Source organism: Sabethes cyaneus, chromosome 3 (assembly GCF_943734655.1).
Source record: "Sabethes cyaneus chromosome 3, idSabCyanKW18_F2, whole genome shotgun sequence".
NCBI classification, from domain to species: Eukaryota; Metazoa; Arthropoda; class Insecta; order Diptera; family Culicidae; genus Sabethes; species Sabethes cyaneus.
In genome coordinates this window covers 155,605,145-155,624,946 of record NC_071355.1, presented here as the reverse complement: position 1 = coordinate 155,624,946, position 19,802 = coordinate 155,605,145, and the positions used below count along the sequence as shown (strand labels likewise).

The 19,802-nt window shown below is 39.5% G+C and overlaps 1 protein-coding gene across 1 annotated transcript in view; it reads right to left on the bottom strand.

Moving 5' to 3' along the window:
* Positions 1-19,802, bottom strand: part of LOC128740303 (lachesin-like) — a 161,032-nt gene that overhangs the window by 18,893 nt on the left and 122,337 nt on the right. The window contains exons 8-9 of the mRNA XM_053835842.1: positions 6,621-6,752; positions 6,389-6,499 (exon numbers count right to left, since the gene is read on the bottom strand). Coding sequence (XP_053691817.1) covers positions 6,389-6,499; positions 6,621-6,752 — 243 coding nt within the window. The remainder of the gene's footprint in view (positions 1-6,388; positions 6,500-6,620; positions 6,753-19,802) is intronic.

The following is a 19,802-nucleotide window of genomic DNA, read 5'->3' as shown; positions in this document are numbered from 1 at the left end:
GGTTCTGTTTGTCTTAAACTAGCTACGGTACAAAAACTATGCTAGCTAGCTCAATTCGATCACTTTCATTCGAAAGCTGAGAAAATTTCGTATTAAAAATTGGTCTGCTACTTCATAAATTTTAGTAACTTTTTAGAAGCAAAAAGCTTTGAAAAAAAAAATGTTTCTCAAGACTTTTTTATCGAATTTCTCCTAAAAATGTGTGATAATACTATTGCTGTTATTCACCAAGTTAAAGCTCTGATACTGTTTTCCAATTCGTTCTTTGACGTTAAACGTATATCTCTTTTAGTTTCGTTGCAATTTCATTTTAAACGTATCGTATTAGGTGTTGAATTAGTACCTGAAAACTGCAAGAATTCATACATCACACATAGCACACTAGATTACCGCGTGCGATTAACACAGTCTGACACATCTGAAAAACAACAACAATGTTTTTCATAAATTGAGGTTCACCTCCACTTTTGCTTGCATAATCTTGCAAAACTCAAGCCGCTTAGGTTTATACGCTGGCAGCAGCTCTTGAACCTGTAGAATGGAAAGGATGCATTTTTATCCGGTTCAGCACGTTCTACACCTCCATGGTGACAAGGAACTGTGCCGCAATTTGCCTTGTGCTTGGCTTGAAATCATTTTCTACAATCCGCAAAATTTCATGGTCAATCGCTGACGCCACTTGCTGTTGAAGCTAAGGCTTCCCTCGAAACCTCGTTGAAAACAATGTTCTTTCTCGAAAGCGACGCATGGTACATTGTCGTAGACGTCCATGAAATAAAATCATTGTACAACAAATCAACACTTCTGGATTTAGATTTGATTATTTATGGACTTGCATTAGGTAGCCGACGATCAGAAAATCTACAACCATACTCCTGCTAAGCTGTCATTGCTGCACAATTAGCGAAGCCATAACAAATGTGAATGTCCGTTAGTCCTTCCGGAGAATACATTTTAATACTTTCACAAACGTCCCTGAGAAACCCGAGGAGTCAGTTTCGAAACTATTTTCCATATGCGTCTAACCGTGTCCGTCGCACGCGTTGATCTAGTGTGTTATGCGTGATGTATGAGTTCGAGCAGTTTACTAATACTACTACTAAAACTACTAATTCAACCACCAAAACTAGTGATGTCCGTTAATCGAATCGAAAGTGATCGAATAACACATGAAATATTCGAATAATTTTTAATCGAATACTGCCAGCACGAGTAGTTGAATTAATCGAATAGTTCAATGAGTACGAATAATACTCGTTAATCGCTCATAATCGTTCGATTAATCGAATTGATCAAAGAAATATTCGAATACTGTGAGCTCATTGTATGAAAACTGTGAAAAGCAAGGAGCTTAGGTAGTTTGGCAATCTGCCCAAATATTCATTTTAGAGAATACCTGAGAATATCATTAGTTTTACCAAAACACAGTAAACTATGAAAATTACATCAATGTTAACAATTTTTCCATGTTGCCATTTTAGCAAAAGAAGGGTAAAAGTCCATTAACCATAATGGAATTACTTATTTACTTAGGTGGCTTGCCGTCCTAAGACAAAGCCTGTTGAACAAAGTTTCTCCATGTAACTCGGTTGAGAGCTACCGCTCTCCAATTCCTTGGACACCGAATACTCTCCGCCAGATCTCGCTCCACCTGGTCTAACCATCTTGCTCGCTGCGCTCCTGGTCGTCTTGTTCCTACCGGATTTGAGGCGAACACCATCTTTGCAAGGTAGTTGTCCGGCATTCTTGCAACATGCCCTGCCCATCGTATCCGTCCAGCTTTAGCCACCTTCCGGATACTGGGTTCGCCATAGAGCTGTGCGAGCTCATGGTTCATCCTCCGCTTCCATACTCCGTTCTCCTGTACGCCGCGAAGATCGTTCTTAGCACTCGTCGTTCGAAAACTCCGAGCACTCGCAGGTCGTCCTCGAGCATTGTCCATGTTTCATGCCCGTCGAGAACAACCGGTCTAATAAGCGTCTTGTACAGGGTGCACCTTGTACGGCGACCGCAATTGCTTGTGGAGCCTGTAGTAAGCACGACTTCCGCTGATAATACGCCTCCGAATCTCACGGCTGGTATCATTGTCCGCCGTTACCAGTGAGCCAAGGTAGACAAATTCATCGACTAACTCAAACTCATCGCCGTCGATCAATATACTACTGCCCAAGCGGTGTCGTTCGGCCTCGGTTCCGCTGGCCAGCAAGTATTTTGTTTTAGACGTATTTACCTTTAACCCAATCTTTTCTGCTTCGCGCTTTAGTCTGGTGTACTGTTCAGACACCGCCACAGATTTTCGGCCGATAATATCCATGTCATCGGCAAAACAAACAAATTGACTAGATTTGTTGAATATCGCGCCCCGCATGTTGATATCCGCTCGGTTCATAAAACCTTGTTGCGCTATGTTGAACAGCAGGTATGAAAGACCATCACCTTGACGAAGCCCTCTGTGTGATTCGAATGAACTTGACAATCCACCCGAAATTCGAACACAGCACTGTGTACCACCCATCGTAGATTTAATCAGTTTGATGAGCTTCCTGGGGAAGCTGTTCTCGTCCATGATTTTCCATAGCTCTTTGCGGTCGAGGGTATCATACGCGGCTTTGAAGTCAACGAATAAATGATACGTGGGACCTTTGTATTCACGGCCTTTTTGGAGGATTTGCCGCAGTGTAAATATTTGATCCGTTGTAGACCGACCTTCGACGAAGCCGGCTTGATAAGTTCCCACAAATCTATTCGCAATTGGTGATAGTCGGCGGAAAATGATTTGGGACAGCACTTTATAGGCGGCATTGAGAACGGTGATCGCTCGATAGTTCTCACAGTCCAACTTGTCGCCCTTTTTATAGATCGGGCAGATAACCCCATCTTTCCACTCCTCCGGTAGCTGTTCCGTATCCCAAATTCTGCCAATTAGTCGGTCCAACCGCCAGCTTTTCTGGTCCCATTTTAATAAGCTCCGCTCCGATGCCATCTTTTCCAGCTGACTTGTTGTTTTTTAGCTGCATGATGGCCTCCTTAACTTCGCCTATCGTTGGGGCTGGCAGCACTTCCCCGTTTGTTGCACCGTCGAAATCGCTTTCCCCGCCGCCATGGTTCTCCGCCTGGGCGCCATTCAGGTATTCGTCGAAGTGCTGCTTCCACCTATCGGTCACCTCACGATCGTTCGTCAGAATACTGCTAGTCTTATCCCGACACATTTCGGCTCGCGGCACAAAGCCTTTACGGGATATTCCTGCTCTTCCAGGTAACGCTTTTTCTCCCGAAAGATTTGGTTTCGCTGCATCTTCTTCTGTTTGTGTCTTTCCACGTTCTGATGTGTGGCACTGCGTATCTTGGCCGTCCGCGCAGCGTTCTCCTCATCCATCACCCTCCTACATTCATCGTCAAACCAATCGTTCCGCTGATTCCGAGCCACATGCCCGATGGAGCTCTCCGCTACACGGCTGATGACTGTTTTGATAGTGTTCCAACTGTCTTCGAGAGGGGCTTCGTCCAGCTCATCCTCTTCCGGCAGTGCAGCTTCGAGTGAATGCGCGTAGTTTGCGGCGACGTCTGGCTGCTTCAGCCGCGCGAGATCTAACCGAGGCTGGCGTCGGTACCGAATGTTGTTCACAACGGAGAGTCTTGGGCGCATCTTAACCATCACTAGGTAGTGGTCCGAGTCAACGTTAGCGCTTCGATAGGATCTGACGTCGATAATGTCTGAGAAGTGCCGACTGTCGATCAAAACGTGGTCTATCTGTGATTCTGTCTGATTTGGTGACCTCCAGGTGTACTTATGATGGATTCTGTGCTGGAAAAAGGTACTACGTACGGCCATATTCTTGGAGAAGGCAAAGTCGATAAGTCTTAGGCCCATTTCATTGGTCCGCTGGTGTGCACTGAACCTTCCAATCACCGGTTTGTATTCCTCCTCCTGGACGACCTGAGCATTGAAATTCCCGATAACGATGTTGATATCATGTTTTGGGCAGCGGTCGTATTCACTCTCCAACTGCGCATAGAGTTCATCCTTGTCGTCATCGGGACTTCTGAGGTGAGGGCTGTGCATGTTGATGATGTTTATATTGAAGAATCGACCCTTGATTCTCAACCTGCACATTCGAGGATTGATTGGCCACCACCCAATCACCCGTTTCCGCATCTCGCCCATCACTATGAAAGCTGTACCCAGCTCGTGTGTGTTGCCGCAGCTCTGGTAGATGGTATGTCCATCTCTGAACGTACGTACCGATGAGCTTTTTCAGCACACCTCCTGCAGCGCTACGACGTCGAACCTGCGGCTCTTCAATACGTCGGAGAGCACTCGAGTGCTCCCTTGGAAGTTGAGAGATCGGCAGTTCCACGTCCCGAGTTTCCAATCCATAGTCCTTTATCGTCGCGTGGGTCTATTCCGATTGTTCCAGTAAGAGTTTATTTGTTCTTCGTTCCGTGCTTTAGTATTTTTCGTGGTGACGGTACACCAACCTTTTGCTTCGCCGGAGGGCCAACGAAGCTCGAAAGAGCCCTCTTTTCCTGTCAGCATACGACCTTGGCTTCCACCGGGATTGGTAACCCGATCTCCACCAAAGTTGCTCGTATTCCGGCTGGTACTACGAGGAGGTAGGAATAGGAGTTGCTGAATAAGAGGCTATGAACCACTGTAGGGTCTATTTTATGCCTACAGGTGCACAAGGCACCGACGGTACCCATTATTCAGCCGTTTACCAGGAATTATGGTTATTATTCATTTGAAACAAGACGGATAAATGTGAAAATGAGTTTAAAAGTGACAAAATTAGGCATTTCTACACAAAACTGATATTAATAGCCATGGTAATTATAAATAGGCATAGTTATGGTCAAAATGACCCAGAAATCAGTTTTGCAGACTATGCAAATTGTTTTAGTGATGGAAAACACCCATAGGTCAAAAAGTTTTTTTGATTTTTGTCGCGAAATTTTAATTTCTGGTCGTGAGTTGTGGGTTCGAATCTTAGTAGGATCAGGCCATTCGATGTCAAATGACTTTAGCAAGTGTTTATTCTCAGACTGATTTCTATACGACCCCGTTAAAAGCACTCTTGACAGTGCAAAGGCACTCCTATAGTTAAATGTACCACCGGTCAGCCTCGCCAGGCATTGCTGCAAATAGAGACAGTACTGGCATTGAGGAGAAAGGTGGGTAAAGTAGATTTTTTTCTCCTGTGTGGACTCATCACTGCGACCAGTATAGTTGATCTATTGTGATATTGCCCGGGTGTTTGCTGTATGATCTGCACTGTATTTCTTTTTGCTATAATCGTTATTGAATGAGCCATATGCTTATTATATTTTATGCGTGCTTGTTTGTATTGGGGTTTACCCTTCCTTCAAAGCTTGATCTACTTTACCCGCTTATTCCTCGCTTCCAGTACTATCCCATATAATAGCCGTCCCTGGCGAGGACTCATTCGTTCCTCTGACCAGTACACTTTACTATAGGAAGGACTTTTGCACTGTCAAGAGGCTTCAGTGGGTAAATATATAGAAATTCAGCATGAAGGGAGGGTAAATGGAGGGGCCTGAGAATAAACCCATGCTAAAGTCTTGAAATCGAATGGCTTGATTCTACTAAGATTCGAACCCACGACCACTCGCTTGTCAAAGCAGACTCGGTAACCTTGCGGCTACGGAGCACCCCTGTAAAGTAGATTGAAGGAAGGGTAAGCCCCACTACACACAAGCACGCAAAAATTTAATTTAATAATAATAATTTAATAGTTTTAGATCAATTAGAGTAAAAGTATTAAAAATCAGAAATCGCTGTTATTAAGTAGCGCCCCCTAAACCTAACTACTTTTCGTGACGTTGACATTTTTTAATTTTTTACAAATGATACGCTACTGTCCCATAAGACGTAGTTCTACGTTAAAACTCATCATTCAAACTTTAGAAATATCATGAAACAAGAAATATTTTTCGAGTTATACGGTCATGCATGATTGGTATAGCGTCCCTGAGCCGGCACGTCGCTATTTTTTGCTAGTGTTTCACTAAATTTTAGGCCCTATTTGACGCCCTCAAGAGGTACGGCGCCGCTTATGTATACTTCACAGATTGTTCATATCACAAAACAGAAGTGGAAGGCCGAGTATTGCGATGATCAAAAAGTGGTAACAAATTCTCTTTCGTGGCTTGCTGAAAAATGACCGCTAGGATCGCTAGTGTCTGTAGGAAGATAGTTGGTAATAACGTGTTTTGATTTTGTTTTCCACTTCTGTTCTGTACTGCAATAATAATTATTTCTGTTTTAGTCTCATTTATGTTTTCAAACACATAGCCTCGCTTCTGCTCAAGTAGGTAGAACTTTTCTGGAATGATGAAATAACTGGCAATTTGCAATATTTAAACTTACCACTATGCTTTGGCTGTTTTGAAGTAGCTCGATCTCTGCTGGATTTGGATCCATTGCTGGATTTTTGTTCCGATCGATCGACGTCGTTCAGATTGGATTGATATTTGTTTCCTGGTAAAATTAAAACACACAGAACAGTTACCGTAAGAAGTAAACGAAAGTCAACTGCATCTAGTGCAAAACAATCGAACCAGATCCGGACTGCAGTAGTGAGTAGATTAAGTTTTCTTACCTTTGTCAATGTAGCCGACGGGGACGATTGTTGTTGATCCGAAAGGTAGTTCAAAGGCGGATTTTGTCGTGGCAACGGTCGTAATGATGCTCTCGGTTGTCGAGGGTGGTATCGTCGTAGGCGGGCTAGATGCTGAGGAGAAAAAAACATGCAACAAACACGATCGTAAAGTACGTATCTGCTTAGCTACATCTTTTGTTATAAATGCGATAACAATCACCCCCGAGCGAAGGAGCAGAGAAAATAGCAAATCAACAATGGCGCAGCGCACGGTATGCAACGATTGTGTGTTAATAAAATGTAAACAGAACGGCAGGAACCGCGTACAGCATTCTTAATCAATAATAAAACACATCTGAGACCGGATAGGGTAAACATCTTGAGGGTGGCTGCCGCGTGTGGCACGCAAGTTTCACTCGGTGGTGGTGCACCGAAGAAAATGCGAGAGACATTTGAGATTGCCTGTAACGGTCATACTTCAACCAACGCACTGTGGAGATCTAGATGATAATCAAAATGATGATTTTCATCTTACGAATTAGACTAAAAGTGAACAAAAGGGCCCTGGTTCAGCGTTTGTTAACTTCATTTCCATGCTGTTAATTTAATATGGCTCATTCAATCCGCGTCATTTTCTGGTGTGTCCTTCTAGCAAACGACAATCTAACAGTGACAAGCAAACAAAGCCAAACGAATCAACAGCTGCGACTTACAGAGAAGCCTTGGAGCTACGCAGGGACAAAATGGAGCTGATTTGATTTTTTTCGTTCCCACGTAGTTTCCGGTTTGAAAGCTTTCATCTACGGTCAGAAAAATCCTTTTCCTCGTTTCTATACTTGATTAAACGGGTAAAGAATGAAACTTTCTTATCACTACACTGGTGAATGGAAATCGTTATCAGCATATAGGTATACTTTGTGTTCTGGTTTGATCTTTTTGTGTTTACTTTTTATTGTCATGTACATAAGCCGAATTGTCTTGTTCGATAAAGATATCAATGGCAGTTAGTAAAGAGCATAGGAATTTGACTAATGCATTTGATTTGTAAACTCGAATGTAAAAATATACTGAATAATGTTAATGTTCTGACTTTCTTCCGGTGCTAGATCAACAGCTAACATCATTTTCATACCCAGTCAGTTCAGTACAATGCAGGTCAAGAAAACTCTTCCTATCGTATGTAGCTAGCTTCTTAGCCAAACTTCACCGCTGATGTTTGAGGTTGAGCATAAAGGCATTTTGTGTACATTCGCTTCATCCTTTCGTTCACTACCCGTGAGATCGGGTGTCGTACGTCGTACATGCTCCCTTGCATACCTTCACGCCTTTCTGATGGGGGAGTTTCCTCCCCTTCTGTTCGATTCCTTCGGGGAAGAAGAAAACCAGGGCGGAATAAATGTGTTGAATTTTTCCTGGTTGCTCTGTGGTCTGCTTGAGCAATCATCGTTGCTTTGGTGGCTTTTCCAGCTGCCGTTATGTTGTACTTTTTGATTAAACTCAATCTGTCCTTCAGGGGATTTCAGTTCACTCGCCTTGCCTTCTGCTGGTGCGGCAGTAGGTATACGGCATCGTTCATGTATCATGCGTTCACTGGCCGTCTGAGGGTGTGGTACGGAAAGGGAAGTGCTTGACTTTAATCCGACAACTCGGCTATTGTCAGAGTGGAGAGCCAGTAGATTATGTAGCGTTATTGTCAATTGGGATGCCTCTTGATTGTGGGATTCGAGAGTCTAATAATTGAGTGTGGTGGTTCGTCATTCATGGTCCTTTCACAACGAATGAAGATTAACGTATTAATATATGAACAGATTTGGTCCAAAGACTTTTTATTTTTATTCGATTTGCAAGTTCTGAACCAAATAAAACACAAACTTTGATTTATATTATAGCAGTTTCTGCTTTCGAAAAATCATACATGGTGTTGGAAAATGAACAACCAATTGTTTGGCGGTTGGTGCATTTAAGTAACATAACCTCCAAATTAGGTCAGACTCAAAATTTAAAATTAAACAACATTTAAAAATTGAGGAAATTACGTTTTAAATTTAAAAATTTTGTTTAAATTTAAAATTTTTATTTTTATCAACCCCCCTCCTTTGAAATTGGTATGAAAAATCGGGGAGCAAAAAAATAATTTGTCTTATATAAGTCAAAATATTTTTATAAAATCAATTGTCTGTGGACTCTACAGCCTAAAAAACTCGCAAAATGAGTATTTACGCTTCAACACGGAACAGAAATGGAAATTTCGAACAACGGAATTTCCGAAAATCGGCAAAAAAAGTTTTCATTCGATTTTGTATTTCTCCTCGTATTTTTTTGCACGGAAAATAATAACGGATATATAAAAAGCAAGAATAGATTTAGTTTTCACGTTAAAAGTTTTAGTAAAAATTTAAAACGCAATTTTTTTGCTCGATTAAAAAAATCTGTTTGTTTTTTTTCGCCCCCCTCCCCCCTTCAGTTGGCCAACACCGGAAGGGCAAAAACTTTTTTGAATATTTGTAATGGCCTTATATGGAGCCCCCTCCCCCTCAAAAATCGCTTCATGCCAAATTTGCTTCCATTCGCTTGATTAGTTCTCGAGTTATGCAGAAATTACTGTTTCATTTGTATGTGAACCCACCTTCCAGAGGGAGGGGGGATATTGAACCACCATTAAAAGAAATACCGCAAAAACCCCCACATGCCTAATTTGGTTCCATTTGCTTGATTAGTTCTTGAATTATGCAGATATTTGTGTTTTTTTTTGTATGGGAGCCCCCTTCCAGAAGGGGGAGCAATCTCAAACCATCACAACAACGTCCCCCCCCCCCCCATAAAATTGAACCTAAACTGGGAATTAACTTAGACTTGAATTTGGACTAATTTGAACTTGAAGTTTCACTTCAAATCGAACCGGACACGAAACTAAATGTGAAGTTTTACATAAAATTAGAATTGACATTTTTCGTCTTCTCCTATTACACGTTTCATCTCTTTTCTGTTCCGTTTTTAAATTTTTTCTGAACCCCTTTCTCGGTTTTTGCTCACTTCCTTAGATTTTTGCTCGTTTTTCTCTTGGTTTTCTTTTTTCTGTCCTGTATTTCCGGTTTCATTCTTCCGTTTATCGTCGTTTTTATAATTTTTAATCCTGTTTTTCCTCTTGGGTTTCACTCGAGTTCTATTTTTTACTTTTTCGTTTTCCGGCTTTTCGTTTCGTTTTTCTCGTTTTACTTTTGTAGTCTTCTGTGTTTTCTGACTCCTTTCATATCCCCTATGACACCCATTTCTCTCTTTCATCGTTTCCTCTACCGGTTTTCTTTTACACTCTTGCTTTTCTTTTTGCCTTTCTACTATATAAATATATAGTATAAAGGTATAGAAATCACTCGGAAAACCGGAAATGGAAAGAAGGTCCTGCGGGCCGAATGTCATATACCATTCGACTCAGTTTCGAAAACTGAGCATTTTCTGTGTGTGTGTATGTATGTGTGTGTGTGTGTGTGTGTGTGTGTGTGTGTGTGTATGTGTGTGTGTGTGTATGTGACGCTTTTAATCTCACTCACTTTTCTCGGAGATGGCTGGACCGATTTTAATGTTCTTAGTGTCAAATGGAAGGTCTAAGTGTCCCATTGGTCGCTATTGAATTTCATACTGATCGGACTTTTAGTTCAAAAGTTATGTATAAAAATACGAAAAATATGGGACTTCATTATCTCATAGGTCCCTTAACCGATTTGAACAAAATTGATTGCATATGAAAGAGGAGCCTTACAAACTCTTAACTTCCAAATTTCATGATGATTGGACTTGTAGTTTGAAAGTTACATAAAGAAATGTGAAAAAATAGTATTTAAAACATATTTATGTAACATATAAACATTAATTCAATGAAAAACATCACACATTTTATTATTATTTAAAAATTACTGCTGAGATCTATCAAACAAAACCGAGTTATTTAAAATCGGACGGTTCATTCAAAAGTTATTCAATCTTTAACACTTAAGCACCGTATATTAACCCTCTAGTTCCCAACCCTGCCAATTGGCGGGCTTCAGGAAAATCGTTATAAATCTACTCTGCTTATTCGTTTTATGTTGGTATCCACTGATACCTTCTCATTATAGTCTAATCTAACTATTCGAGTGGTTTGTTTGTTTTATTACATTAATTTGAAACAGATATTTCGTGCGAAACTTGAAAAATGCCAGAAAACTGAGAAAAAAATTATTTTGCACTGCAGAGTGAAATTCAAATTGTTGTAAATTGCTTATTTCTTGGAATAAATAAACAAAAAAATTATTGGTGAGTAACTGATGAGTTGTACTTCATGGTAAAAAAGGAAATTTGCAATAAAAAGTTTAGGAACTGGTCGATTTTTATCAAGGAACTAACCCCGCCAATTGGCGGGGTTGGGCATTAACGCCAACTTTTTTTTGGTAATTTGACAACGTGTTGTTTCCGTTGTATTTATTGATTTTTTCGAGTTTAAGCTAAAAATTATTGTTATAGGCCTTGTTAGTTTCTTTTATATGCCTTGAAAAATACACAAACATGCAGTGGCATTAAAACAGAAGGGGAATTTATAGGACTTATCACCTAATTTTCAGTGCGCCTTTTTGACGAGCTGCAATATAGCGCTTTATAGCTATATCACAAAACATTTTTGCATTTTATGGTATTTGAAAACCATAACCCTATAACCAATAAACAGATTCAATGAAACCCGGCGAATTTTGCTGCTTAACGACAAAATCTCGATAAGCAAGACAATTATTCAAAATGGGATCTATCATAGACCATTTTAACCGCAAATTTTAATTTATCCCGCTTAATAAGTTTGTGTTAATGAACAAATTGAGTGAATTACCAGTCGATAAAAGATTGTAGTGAACAAATGGGTACAACAAAAATGAAAAACCCAATTTATCAAACAAATCACATAAATGAGGATTTAAGTTTCATGTTCTATCAGATTCCAATGGTTTTTCAATGGTTACAGTTCCAAAGCATATTATGGTGTAGGCAATCCTGACTTGGGAGCAGCTACTAATGTTGTTGTTCGCCTTTCTAAAATTTTACCGAATCTTTACTATTTACATAATACCTATAGATAATGGCCATATGTCTTATGGCCCTGGAGTTATTCCGGAGTTCCTTGGGGGACCGCGACATTGCTGTATTAGATAAAGTTGCCAAATATTTAATTTTTTTTTTAAATCTGTTGGTTTGTATAAAATATATCATCAACTGTGGACATATCAGTTACTTTGCTGCAGTTATGAGCCATAGTACGCGCCATCCGAATCCGGGGGGACACTATAAATCCGGAGCCGGTTCCCATAAAGGGACATTTCACCATCAGTAAAGTATGTCGTGTCGCATGTCAAAAAATATTAGCACTCGACAAAATAGCGATTGGCGATCATCTCATGTCTCTCAGAGGCCGTATGACCGGTTCCAGGCCCGGGGAGAGTTTCTTTTCTGATTCAAGCACAGAACGGATTTCGAAGGAACTTGTCCGGGACCTAGAATCGGCCATATGGCCAAAAATTTCAGTTGAAGCTCATTATAACTAGTTCCGTAAATACTAGCACTGTTATAGATTTTCTGAAATGAATGTCCCGAATTAAATTGAAAAATTTGATTTCGCAACTTTTTTGCGCCCAGGTGCCCAACCCCGCCAATTGGCGGGTTACGAATTTTTATAAATAATCAAACTATTCCTGAACTTAGTAATTAGAGAATATTTTTTCCATTATTCTGGCCACGAAATGAGCATTTTAGAATTTTTTCAAGCAAATCAAAAATTTGGGCACTAGAGGGTTAAACCGTTAGAACGTGTGAAATCAAAACATATTAATCAAATGTTGATTGTATTCAATGTGTGTGATGTATGTATGTATGTATGTATGCATGTATGCATGTATGTATGTATGTATGTATGTATGTATGTGTGTATGTATGTATGTATGTATGTATGTATGTATGTATGTATGTATGTATGTATGTGTGTGTATGTGATGACAATTTGCAATTTTTAAATTTGCATTGAAATTCAAGAGAAGTGAGAAACAAGCCAATTAACTGAAGTTTTTGAAGCTTCTTAGTGGAATACGACCTCTGAATTCAAGGAAAAGATAAAACCTTTACCGACTAAATTCCATTATTTAATATTTATTCGCGACAGATACGTATACGCTTTGAAATAAGACACTGATGAAGCCTGCACGTCGTAGGTGAACTACGTATCTGTTGCAAATAAATATTAAATAGTGGGATTCAATCGAGAAGCTATTTCTTTTCTTTGTTTTCAGAATTCAATTGTCATTTTCTTCACTTGCTGTTGCTCACAATTGTACAAGAAAAGCAAAAAGCGAAGAATAGCAGTTAATTTAAGCATGTAGGTATAGTGGTGATAGGATTAAAAATACTAGTAAGTTGATTTTTCCAAATAAATTTATACAAATTTCAAAAAAATTTTCCGCATCAATAGATGCTCTTTTCAATCAATAGATACTAGAGCTTAGAAATGTTATATGAAAAATTGGAAGTACACGTTGCACGGTAGTAATTTTGTAAGATTTGTTTTCGTTAGTGACATTTTAAAGGACAGATGTCTTATGTCATGTATCATGTTTTAATAAATAAATCAAAAATGACAAGCACTGGAAATCATATCGATCATATTTCCCATTCTCAAGCATGTTTATGACGCAGCTTTTGCACTATTTTTCGACCTCATATTGTTTTCCCAACCCTCTAACGGGATACATTAAAAAAATGATGCGATCAAGCTAATCAAGACTATCTTTTCATGAAAGTACATTCAAAAGAAGCTTAAGTTTTGATTTTCATGCAAAAATAATTATCTGAAGGAGCGCCAGCTAAGAAAAAGTTCAATTTCTCTTTTTCATATCTAATGCTCTATTTAGTTATTTTTTCTAATTCAGATATATTGCAAAATTCAAGCCAAGCAAACTAATAGCAAAGTTTTGAGATTAATCATTTTGTTGTAGATTTCCTTTTTCTTCAAAAGCGAAGCATAATAATAATTTTTCTGAACTCTTGTTTTTCAAAGATGCTAACTTTTGAACGCATGGTATTAATATCAAAATATCAAAATATCAAAAAATCTGCTATAAACACATATTTCATATTGTCAATTCAAAACAAGTTTCGTGGCTCTGAAGCCCGAAAGTTAAGGCCGTCTGTAGACCCGTTAGAGGGTTAATTTCTAATTTTCTATATATATTCATTGAAGTCTGCAAAAATTATCTTTTGTGTCTACATTATTTTTCTATAAATCACGTAAATATTATAAAACTAAATAAGGTGTTCATCAAGTAGCATAAATGACGCTTACAAGTATTTACGCACCCAAGGAAAGAAAATATAATTGCTCTACGCAATATGTTGTGAATTTTACTGGCAAATGAGGATTTTGAGGAATACGGAACGGATATTTAAAAATATAGTCAAGTTAATTATAGATGTACCTGGGAAATTAAATAATGATTATTGCGGCAGTAGAAAGGCTAGGTCACGCCGCTAGGTGGATTAATTCGGGTTTTTTTCTTTTGGTTTCTATTGTTTTCTGTTCCCACTTTTTTCTGGTTTTTCTGTTTCTCTTTCCTTTTTTATTTCTCCTGTCCACTGTTTCCTCATACCCTATTTCCTTTTAACCTGTCCCGCTTTTCGTTTATTTTTCGTTTCTTCTCGTTTTCCTAACGCATTTTCTTATCTAGAAAATGATGCCGTTCCGACTTTTTCTTTCTTTAGTCCTGGTTTTCGGTTTCTTTTCGCTTTTTAACTAATTTTTATTCGTTTTTCGTTTTCGTCTTCTCCGTTCTTTTACTCATTATACTTTACTTTTCCTCCTTACTAGTCACGTTCTGTTTTTTATTTTCCGTTTTATCCGTTTTGTCTTCCGTTTTAGCTTTTTTCCCTCAATTTATCACCTTTTTCTCTCTTGTTGTTTTCCTTTTCTGTCTAATTTATCGTCATTTTCTTTCTTGTTTTCCTCGTTTTCTTGACAACTCCTGTAGCTTATGGTATAGTCTCCTCGTTTTTCCTCTTTTTTTCTCCAGTTTTTACACCTTTTTCTTACTTTATGTGTTACACATTCACCTCTCCCATTCGGTCAAGTTTTTTCTTTCGTTTTTCATTTCTTCATGCCAGTTTTTATTCTTTTTCTCTCCCATTTTTCCTCTTTTTCTAACCTATTTGTTTAGCTTTTGTCACGTTTTCCTTCGTACTCTTCTCCGTTTTTTCTCGTTCTGTTTCATCTTCCTTTTCTGCTTCTATTTCAGGAGAGCATCGAGAGGTGGACTACCTCTAGGAAGATAGGGTTACAAACTAATGCGTCGAAAACCAAATATATGGTAGGAAGAAGCTCCCGAGAAAGTAACGTTTGATTCCCACGGACAGTGACTATTGACAGCGATGAACTGGAAGTGGTTGATGAGTTCGTATATTTGGGATCTCTGGTCACCGCCGACAATAATACGAGTAAGGCGATCCAACGACGCATTCAAGCTGGAAATCGAGTCTTATTTTCCCTCCGCAAGACGCTTTGATCAAGTGCTCCTTGATCACGACGCCGCACAAAGCTGACGATCTACAAAACGCTAATCAGACCGGCAGTCCTCTTCGGATTTAAGACATTAACTGTGCTTACAGAAGGCATACGTGCACTTGCCGTTTTTCAACGAAATATCCCAAATAGCACACTTTTGTCATTTATGGTTGCTGAAACATATTTATGACTAAAATTAGTCATTAATTGGTTACCACAACTAGTTTATAATAACTGTGCTAGTAGGGGTGCTGCGGACTATTTTTGGCGGAGTACAAACGGAAAGCGGAGAGTGGCGGAGACGTATGAATCACGAGCGACAGGCACTGCTTGGAGAGAATCCCATCGTACACCTGGCGAAAGTTGGGAGACTACGGTGGGCCAGCCCCGTCGCAAGGATGCCGGACGACTGTGTAGTGAAATCCGTTCTCTTCAAGAACCCCACCGGCACCAGGAATAGAGGGGCTCAACGTGCTAGATGAACTTTAATCAAACAAATAACACAATAAGCAACGCAACTATTTACTATAGGGTATAGATGATTAAAAGTCCTTTCTTCCCCTAAGCGGAAATGATTTACGTTCATTATAAAGTGCGAAAGCTATTTACCGTGTCAGTAGCAATTGTTTCCTAAATGATTCAGGGGGAAACGCAGGCCACAAGTGTGCGCCGGTGACCCGCCGTCGGAAGCGCTGGCCACTGCGAGGGGGCAGCCGTCCCACAGACACCACTTCTATTTAGGTGCATGCATTTTCCTAGGATTACTGACTAGTAGGGATTATCCCTCAGTTAAGTCCGAACGTGCGGCAGCGAGTAAGGAAAGCATTTACTCAACGTTTGTGCAGGTTGAAGCCCGTGAATATTTTCGGCCAAGTGTGACATTCGGCCATTCGTGTTTCGGCCTTTTGTGTAACGGCCATTCGTAGGTCTAAAGCCAATTGGTTTTATTTGAATTTTGTCAAGGTTTTATTGAGGTAATAATTATAACCTCTGGTGAGTGGCGAATGAACTTCCAGGTTTAAAGCCACTATCTAATAAAAATCAATACCAACCAACCAATAACCTCTGGTTATTATGGTATTACGTAATACCAACAGGATACATGTCAAAACACACTTACAGCTAGCAATAAAACCATGATAGATCTGTTATAGCAAATTTAATGTGGTTGATTAGGCCATTACAAATATTTTAAAAAGTTTTTGTCCCTCCGGTGTTGGGCCACTGAAGGGGGGGGGGGGGGGGGGGTCGAAAAAAAACAAAGAGAATTTTTTAATCGTATTAACTCAAATCGTACACTCATTTTTCGAGTTTTCCAGGCTATAGAACCCAGCGACAATTGATTATATAAAAAATTAACTCGTGTCCTACAAATTATTTTTTCCCCCCAATTTTTCAAGTCAATTTCACAGGAGGGGGGGGGGGGGTAGACAAAAACTTTAAAAATGATTTGCAATGGCCTTATATAAGCGCGATAAAACTAGTTGGCTGCACTACGTCTCTTATAAAGTTAGTCTTATGGTAACATACATGTGGCGTAGCAATATAATATGGCGCACCCATCAAAATTGATCTTATTACGGTTATTTGTCAAACCGCAATAAATCTGTTAGTTTTATAGAGCCATTGAAACAATAATACCCTGACCAATTAGATTTATTGCAACTATTATGAAGAACACTATTATGTTCTCGTATGTAACGTCGTATGTTCGAATCTCTACTAGACGGTGCTGCTAGATAGAGTCAGTAGGATTTTTGCTTTAGCCCCGTAACTGTCATCTACTCGAATAGCTGGCTGCGAAGTCTGTCGATAAAGGGTCAAGGCTTAGAAAGGAGGTTTAATGCCACGGCTTTGCTTTTTAACGAATATTCATCAAAGCAAAGCGTATTGCAGAAAGAAAGTGATTATCAATCGGTTTTTTTGTCACAGAAAGCAACTAAAATGATTTTGCTAAAAATTGTGGTCAATCTCAATTGATTACATTTATTTTATTAAAACAACCAGTTTTCAAAAATTGTGAAATGTCGATGGTGCTTTGATTTTATCCACCTGTTAATGTACATGATAAAAGTTAATGCGCATATGCTTCAAACCAACGGAGACTGCAGACTCACTTCGTATTGCCACAAATTAAACTGTGTTGTACATAAATCCTGAATCTTGGATAATCTTTGTTGCAATCTCGAGTTTTGCAGGTTTCTGAGGAGTTCAAAATTAGATGATTCATTTTGGCAATTACGTAACTATGAAACCATGGCTAGTTTGATATACAAAATTTCAATTTTTCTTTGTAGTAAAGTAGAAACCAACTCTTCCATTGCTTAGCCAGATAAAATAAAGCGGATTGCATTTAAATATTAGCCGTGATTGTATAACATTTTGCCGAATACCATTTTGTGAAACACCATGCACGGAAAACCTTTTCGTGGAAAGTACCATTACGCAGGGGCGATCTTCTCCTTACTCGCTGTCGCTCGTTTGGCCCCAACTGGAGGTAAGTAATAAAGGTCAATAGACCTAGTAAAACGAACAAACCTAGACAGTGGTGATTTCTGCGGGGGGCTGCCGTCCATAGTGGCCGGCGCTTCGGACGACGGGTCGCCGGTAACACCCGCGTCCTGAGACCGTCTCGTACTGAATCATCTAGTGTTATTATAGATAGTTTTTGGTGGTCTTGTTATTGACTAATATTTTATGGAAGAGTCTAAATTTCTTGAGTTCGATTAGTTTTTGAGCACGTTGAGTACGCTAGTGTTTAAAATACATAAAGCTAAGCAAACAAATTTATGGTTGATGGCATAATTGTTCTATTGTCAATAAATTTTAAATATTTATTGATGATTTGATGGGAATCCATCATATGCTTCAATGTGTGAAATGAGCTCACACCAGGACGGTTTACATACGTTATTCTAATGAAAAATGAAGTGAAACAGTTTTATGCAATTGAATTAATTCTGTTTTGTTCTACGCAGAATCTAAAAAGCAACAGCATGGCTCTCCAGAGTACTCAAAGCATTCGTAATGGATGAAGTAATCATTTCATTTGAATAATATACAGCTAAGCAACGTAATATACCATAGACTGCATGCTACTTGTAATTGCAATATACGGATAACCGTATAGTACAGAAATCTGCTAGCATCCTAGTCATAGAAATCCGGAGTTATAGTATTCATATCGTGGAAATCTTTACTGTATCATACTGATTTTTCCGTTGCTCCTTGTCAGGACCATTCCATCTCAAATCTGTTTTGAAAATACACAGCTCTACATCTCGACCGCAATGAAATATGTAAAGCAACCTGTTGAATCAAAAATAAAAAAAGCTAGATCCAAGTGGCAGCATTTATGCAAGACCATGACGAGGATTGTCTCCGTCGAGCGACGATTGTCGGCCATAAAACAATCCGCACACAGTTTGTTCCGAGTCAGTGATCGGAAGAAGCAAAGCACGCGGCAAGCCAACATGGGAGGAAGCTGTTGCTGTTGATGACATTTATGTATGCACGTCTGTCGGTATGGCAGAGCCCCCTACAGAGAAAGGGTGGCAAAGGTGTCAAGTGTTACATCTGCTGTGATAAAAAGCACCGTACATCCTCCGTAGGAGACCGAACTCGGAAGCGTTAAATTCTGGGCAGGGTGGTGTGCACACGGCATGCATGCCGTCACCATCATCATGGGAAATGACATTGAGAATCCCCATTAGGACTTTTTTTGGGGCATCGTGCTTCTACTATTCTTTCGTAGAATTATAGACATGAAGGTTGCTGTAAAAATGTATTCAAGTCTAAAGCAAGTATCTTGATGATTGAATAGATTGTGATTTGTACGTATATATTAATGATGTTTGATAATTGTAGACAACTTCGCCGGTTGCAGTATTGTAATACAGAACAAATGAGCAACTTTGTGTTTTTGAATTGTTGCATTCTGGTTGTCCAATAAATGGTTATCTTAGATACAACCTGTATATTAGTGCCCACCAAACAATTTGGTTTGTATATTTCTATTGCAACTGAGAGATACGATATCATACTTTAATCATTTCATTACAGTTTTAAGTTGGTTGATAAACGGTTGGATAATGCGTAAAACTGTCCTTACCCAGCTAGCATTTTCATATAGGTATATAAAAAAAATCAGCATTACGTACAGCAGTGGTGCCCAGGCATAGGCATAGTGCGGGCCAAATCAGATCGCCCATGAATGCCGCGGGCCGCAATAATCTCTGACCATTCTTGTGCATAACAAAATGTAAAATATGCGATAGCAAAAAACATTTACTAGGAATCGGCACAAGATTTAAACCGGAAAGCATTCAGATTCACAACATGCACGAGGCGTTACGACTAAATTCAGGGACTCCTATGCAGGGCTTCGACCGATCCTTTTTTTCTACCGCAGTCACACCAACGCGCATTCAAGTTCACACCGTCCGTTTAGTGGTGCAATACGAACGCTATGCATAACATAACTGGCAGTTTGCTCAGACAAACGCCGATTGCACGCAGTAGAACGAACGCATTCTAAAGCTTTTTGCCATTTTAGTTTCGATCAAGTTGCCTTTACCTTTACCGTTTGGAGCAGCGAATGACTGCAAAACAGTCAAATG